Here is a 7,435-nt window from a genome sequence, read left to right on the forward strand (position 1 = left end):
GAGTGTTTATTACTTCATCTACTTCAGTTTCTGTGATTAAATTTAATTAAACACGGAATTTAAGAAAGAAAAAACTATAAATTTATGGTCTAAAATTTATGATAAGAGATTTAACAGAAATTACTTTCTAAGGTTCTCGTTTAATGGGACAAAAATGATATACCATAATCTTCTTGTATAGGAACTTTGATAGGTCTACATTCAAAGGCGAGTCTAGAGAATTTGAATCCTGGAGTTAAGTTGTTAAGGGTGATTTATCGGAAACAATCTGTCTACCTTCTCATGGTAGTGATAAAACTGCACATATATTATCCGCTCCTGACCTACTTATGAGTATACTAGGTATGAAAATTACATGTATGAAAAAATTATAAGTAAAATATTGTATTGTGCATACATATAATATCTCATCCATTCTAATTAAAAAACACAAGTATCGTCTACCTCAAGCTTGTCTTCTCCCATCATTTCTTCAACATATTCTTTAATCTTATGTGCCGACTCTTTAAGCTGAGGGCTTCCCCACACTCTGATGGACTTTAATGAAGCAATATCTCCAAAACTCTCTGGGATCTCTATAAGCTCATTACAATGTATTATTTCTAATATCTCGAGCAAAGGAAAGGATTCATCTGCAGTAACCAGCCATTCAGAAAAAGACACCTCATACACTTGTAGAGATTTGAGATTGTGGAAGGTGACTTGTTCCATTTTCCATTCTTTTCCACCCTGGATGCTTCCTTTGAATAGTATCAGCATTTGAAGGTTGGGTAGTGATCTCCCAATTCCTGACAGTGCATCTGATGTCAGATTGAAGCCATCCAAACACACTTTTTTCAAGTTCGAAGGGAAGTGAAAATCAAACTGATGTACACGTGTACGCTCGAAGCACTCAAATTCAGCATAAACTCTTTCGAGTTTGTTAAGGACATCCAATCTTGGAAAATAAACTGATGTACAATCTATGCGGAATCGAAGGATTCGAAGATTGGGAAAACGTTTGAAAATATCCCCAGAGTCTACCGAACAGGAAAGTTTGAGAAGCATTAATGTAGTCAGATTCTCTAACTTTGTTGGTTTGTCAATATCTGAATCAAAGACAGAACAAGTATTTCGGTCTTTACATATCGTAGCTTTGCAAGACTCCAGATAGTAGGGGATAATACCATGTTTGATCCACTGTCATCCACCACCAGAGTTTCTAGATTGCAGAGGTTTGAAAATGACGGAGGGAGAGCTTTTGCCTGCATCGAAATTCTTAAGCACCTCAAATGAACAAGCATACCTATTTCATTCAGCAAAGTATCTGTCAAGATTATACGCCGCAGCTCCAACCTTTTAAGAAGCCTCAGGTGTCTTAGGTGACAGCTGCGGCTGCGGGGAAGAACTTTGGAGGGTCCACAGTCTATCTTCAAAGAGGGGAGGTGTTTAATATAACGATATCGCTCTTCTGGACTGAACAAGGAAGAAGTATCACTCGAATGAAGGCATTCATCATAAATAATGGTCCTTCTACGCAGCGTCAGATGTGAAGAAGAGGAGGATGACAGAAAAATTGAACTCGTCAAGTCAAACAACTTTTCCATTCTAGCTTTTATCGAACAAAAATCATGCACAAGATTATGAATTTGGAAACTCGGGTGCCTACCACCTCTCACTATCACCAAGCTACTAGAAATTAACTCATCCACATAAACCTCCGTTACATCTTCCACACTCTTCATATCAGTTGGTTCCACAAGTCCTTCATCACTCCATAAATCTTTCAACCAAGAGATCCTAATATTTTTGTCCTTTGGATAACTTGCAAGGTACAGAAAACACGGCTTTAGGTGATCTGACAAATGGTCATAACTTAATTGTATAACCTTCATCACTTCCTCTTCATCCTTAAAAATAAAGGAACTCAAATTATTGAGAACTTCAAGCCACAAAGCCTGTTTCTTTTCCTTCCTTGAAATGACTCCGCCGATCAAATCAAGTACCAAAGGAAGCCCATTACACTTTTCGGCTATTTTTGCTCCAACATCCTTTAGTTCATCAGGGAAATGTTCTTCTCCGAATACCCTTTTCTCTAACAACTCCCAACTTTCTTCTGGTCTTAGCAATCGAAGATCAAGAGGATCACTGTGGCATTTTCCATGCAAAGCCACTTCCTTTTTTCGACTTGTTAAAATAACTCTGCTTCCATTTTGAAATTCAGATGGGATGGTAAATAATGGTCTTGTTAACTCATCCCATGTTGCAGTATCCCACAAGTCATCCAAGACAATAAGGTACCTCTTTCCAAACAGATGTTTCCGTAGCTTGTCAGCAATGTCATCGTCTATCCCTTCTTCATTGAAACTTCCTTTCAAGCCATTAACTTGATTGAAAATTTTCTGCAACAATTTTTTCTGATTACGTTCCTGGTCGACTGTGCACCAAGCACGAACATCGAAATGACCAACAACAGACTTTTCATTATATACTCTATAAGCCAAAGTAGTTTTTCCAAGCCCTGGCATGCCGACTATGGAAATGACATCTATCTCAGCTGGGCCGCTGGTGAGATTCCTAATTATCCTCTTCGTCTCCTCCTTAAAACCTACAATTATTTTACCAGCTATTGATGACTTGTTTATAACTGGCTTGTTGGGAGAGTTTGCAAAAATGATACTCGTGTTCTTGGAGATCTTCTCTTGTACCTCTTTTTTGACAAGCTTGATCTTTTCTACGATATCAGGAAGTAAGAAGATAAGCTGCAAGAGACCATGATCTCTGGCAAGAATTGAGTTAATGGCATGTTCTGCCTCATATGCCACATCTAGAACACGAGTCCAAAGATCTCTATGCAATTCTTGCTCCACATTTCCGAAAAACGATCTTATGTGTTCTAAGTCTTCTTTCACCCAACCGATTTCTTCTTTTATCAAAACAACTGAATAAGCATTGGAATCGAGCAAGTCATTTAAGTTTCTGAGTAGAAGAGTCATGAAGAGCGGTCCATCACTCATGGGGAAGCAAAGTTGAGATGAGTCTGTAGGGGGTTTCAAGAAAACTTTCTTGAGATCTTCCTTCAGGATTTCAATATTTTCAGCAAGTCATTTAGACTTGCCCCGCTTGTTTCCTTCATATTCTCTTCATTCCTCAAGTTCTCTTCCAAGTTGCGAACAAGAACGGATACCTCCTTGGTAAGTGCTCCAACACATTCCAAGAGAACAAACAATTTGTCATGAAGAATAACGTCCTTGGACACATCAGTAAGAATAATCAATAGGAACTCAATCATGACATGAATATTTCGAGCTGGGGTGCTAGAGTAATAGCAATAACCATGTGCTGTTGTAGATGAATCAGATATTCTCTAAGAATATCTGGAGAGGCTTCTAGGAACTGCTTAATGAAGCGTCCAACTTCAGCTGACTTTGAAGCTTTCAAATTTGTAGAACATATGTGCATAACCTCCAGTGAGACCGGAATTATCTTCAAAAGTAAATGAACTAGCATGGAATATACTTCATCTTCATCTTCTTCATCCTTTTTATCAAGTTGATAAGACAAAAGTACAAAACAGAAGTGTCCTACTCTCTCAGCCATAAGTTGAAACTGAGGTAAGACACTTTCAATTGTCTTGCGCTCAATGCAACCATTTACTATCAGACCATGAAAATCTCTTAAATTGCCAAAAACATTCTGAAGAAGCTCATATTGGGTCCTTGATGGCAAAAACAACTCCGCACGAACCTTGGGTAGATAATGGAGATTCACAAGAAGTGCGTCCAAGAGTTCAACCAACTGATCCTCAGTCATGGTGACACTTGATACAGAATGATGATCTGAGATTTTAGAACTTCTGATATTTTCAAGAAGGTGAGGAACAACATGATCCTTTAATTTAACCAACAGCATGTCATCTCCACTCTGATGAAAAAGTGACTGAACCAGATCATGAACCTCATATGATATGCAAGGCATTTCGGCATTAGAACCATCTGAAATGTAATAACAAAGCTGTAAACATGCAGACACAAATGTCAGCTCCCATTTCAGCTTTTCCATTTGATCCGCGTCAAGAACAGTTTGATCCTCTTCAATCTTTAACCTCTTTATGAAATCAAGAAGATTGACAATGTCCTCATGAAGCACAGCAGATGATACCTGCTAAAAGACCAAATGTGAATCAAAATTTTCAGTGCCACATATTCGACATGACAAATTCTACTCTAATTTAACAGGCAGCTAATTCTAATGTAGAGGGCCTTCTTCAAAATAGCCTACTTACAATTTATATAAAAATTGGAGCGTTTGATTTCTCAGAAGGTCACTCAACTAATGAAAATTGTTCAAGAAAGTCACTTTTCTTTGTTTAGTAACAGAAAAAATTACTCTACTTTTTACCATTTCACCTACAAAGTCACACTACACATCCAGGTGGTATCTGGTGGTTTTTGATGATGTGGCATTTGTTGAACCAGCTGTTTGAAAAATAAATATCTATCCATTAAAACCATTTTGGAGGTGAATGTGTCTACTGCAGGTACATTTGAGAAACCTCAAGAAGGACATTAACAACTGGAATACTAAAGCCTATGAGAAGCTGGATGTAAGGAGAAGCAGCTGCGGAAAACATCCCAGCCTGAGAAGCAGAAGGATGTTAACTTGAAAGTAGAGCTTATGGAGTTGGCCAACGCCGACAGAAGGAGATAGGAATAATAACATTGACAAACTTATAAAGCAAGAACGTCAATAAAGAATTTCTACTTAATCTGTCCATCCACATATGTACTAGTTAGTTACTAGAACAGATGCATTCGTACTAGTTAGAGCCCCACACTGGTTGGAGAATTGTCTGGTGGCCTTCTTATATGGAATTGATTAATCCTCCCCTCTTAAACTAGCTTTTGGGGTTAAGTTAGACCGAAGTGTCAAATATTTGCATAACCCCCCCCCCCGTCCCTCATGGAGGTAGACAGGTTGTTGTTTCTGAAAGACCCTCGGCTCAAGTAGAATAGTTAAAAACAGCAAAAAAGTTATTGGGCTCCAGGAACCTACATTTGAAGTACTGTTCTTCATGTTGGATGTTGATTGTGCTACTAATTTGTTTACGCATTTATTTAAAGCCTAATAATTTACGCAACAAAAAATTCAATCTTATTTTAAAATAAGAGAGGTTGAAGAATATATATTATCATACCTTTAAAATTCAGCAAAACCGGCCTAGCTGTGTGAGATAGTAAAAGATGGGACTGAGAGAGAAGTTGAAGTAAATGGCTAATAAGGAACTTAAACAACAGAAAAAAGAATCAGAAAACACATTCACAATATGCTATCATACTAAATAAAGTTGTGGTGGAAAAAAGGAATCATAATAAAGCTGTGGAGGCGATGAGATGAGCCGGCTCGTTTGGTAGATTGTATAAGAATAATGCAAAATATGGTGTATTAATAATGCTTGTATTAGCCATGCTTGCGGTAATTATGCTTGTATTTTTTTTTATGTAGTGTTTGGTTTGATTTATTAAAAATAACATGAATTAAATAATTTCTAAAAAAAATTATAAAAATATCCTCCATATATATGTTGGAAAGTATACGAAAAATTTTTTGAGGAATAATAGTGTCATGTTAATGCATGTATTAGATCTATTATATTGCTAATAGGATAAATTTTGATCTATTAATAGTACACACCTCAAAAGATAATAGAGTTATACATAGGGTGAAAAAGTAAACTAAATAAGGTATTAATAGTACACATTAACTAATGTATGCATTAGCTTTCCAATACACTCTACCAACTAGCTCTAAGGTGGATGGATTCCTTTGGTTTGCTTTTTTGATTGTTAAATTGACTCAAGTGTACCTCCCTGTTTCCTTTTCTTTTCATTTCCCATTTTTTGTGAGGCTCAACTAATTCGGATTCACGTCCAATAAAGGAGAAACATTCCCTACCTATGTTTTTCCCATTGAAAAAATTTGGTTATCAAGCCTCTTCAAATTTCCAATTAGCAAAATGGCCTACTGAGAAAATTTGGCTATTAAGCCTCTTCAAGTTTCCAATTAGCAAAATGACCTACTTCTATTTTCTCATCTGTCGGATTGATAATCGATCTGTTCATATGTAGGTCGGATCGATAATCGATCTATCGGATTGATAATCAATCTATCCATATATAGGTCGGATCGATAATCGATTTGTCAGATTAATAATCGATATGTCTATATATCTGTCGGATAGATAATAGATTTGTCTCAAAAATGGGTCATTTTCCTAAAAAAAAACTTGTAGTCTATTTAATTAAAAAAGATTTGAAAAGGTCATTTAACAAAAGATCCATTTCTCATTTTCAAGACTGAAACCTTAGACCTTGCCTTTAAGATGAACAAATAGACACACACGTCCTACATGACAAATCTTACACACTTTATCATGTAGGACGCATGCACCTCACGTGATTGCATAGACTAGATTTCACAAATTATGTCTATTGACTAAAAGGAAGAAACATAAGCCACACGTAAAAGTTATTTACCCTTTCCAGCTCAGACCAAAGAGGAACCTCATCTAATCAAAGACTCAAAGTATCAAACACACACCTTGTAGCTTTCCAATTCCAATAGACCATTTGTTAGAACTTACAACCTTTTTTTTGAAATCCAATACAATTGTAGAGATGTTAAAGATAAGCCCACTGATAGTGATAAGGCTTGATTAGTGGGATTCCTATTTGGTCATATGGAGTCGTTGGATATGTGGGATAACAATTTCGGAATAAAATTTGAGATTAAATTTATGATATGTATAAATTTGAGATTAAATTTATGACATGTATGGTCTGAGGTATTAACTTATCCCAGTATTTGTACTAAAATGGCGGGATTACTATATCATATAAAAAGTGGGATAAAATAATATTATGAGATATCCTTACTTATACTGTCCCACGGACAAAACGACCCTTGAAGGTTCTGATGGTGTTGGGATATGGGTCTTTGTCCCTTTCTATGTGAATAAATGAAGTTCAATTTAGACCAACCCACTTTTGCCGATAGGCCCATTACTATGGGGCATATATATATATATATATATATATATGACATGTATGGTCTGAAATAAGACCTAAAAAGATCTCTCTCTTCGCTCACAAAGTTGTATTTTATTTCCTTATTGGATTTGAGTTTTTGTATGGTGGTCTTAAACGTTGCCTATTGTTTGTCATTGTTATTAGTAGGTATTGGTGTGTTTACTTCAAACTCCTTGTTCTCATCTAGAGTTAGGTGATATTAAAGTTAGAATTAGTTTTTACTCAGTTAGAGTTAGTTGGGTAGTGGTGCAGTAAAGTTACTGCAAATTTCTCATTGTAATAAAGGTATTACTAGGAGAAGAAGGATTAGGCGGTTAATCCTTAATGTAATGGATTTGTATTCAAGTTGCTTGAATATTATTGGAGCT

General features: G+C 36.2%; 1 protein-coding gene across 1 annotated transcript; it reads right to left on the minus strand.

The window, feature by feature from the left end:
* Positions 1 to 201: 201 nt before the first annotated feature.
* LOC124898795 (putative late blight resistance protein homolog R1A-3) lies at positions 202 to 5,376 on the minus strand. The gene is given in 5 exon segments (XM_047412773.1): positions 202 to 1,113; positions 1,116 to 3,083; positions 3,086 to 3,300; positions 3,303 to 4,140; positions 5,177 to 5,376. Coding segments are annotated over 4 exon segments (3,615 nt in total). The 5' UTR covers positions 4,042 to 4,140; positions 5,177 to 5,376; the 3' UTR covers positions 202 to 420.
* Positions 5,377 to 7,435: the final 2,059 nt, after the last annotated feature.

The sequence above is a fragment of the Capsicum annuum genome, chromosome 5 (genome assembly GCF_002878395.1).
Source record: "Capsicum annuum cultivar UCD-10X-F1 chromosome 5, UCD10Xv1.1, whole genome shotgun sequence".
NCBI classification, from domain to species: Eukaryota; Viridiplantae; Streptophyta; class Magnoliopsida; order Solanales; family Solanaceae; genus Capsicum; species Capsicum annuum.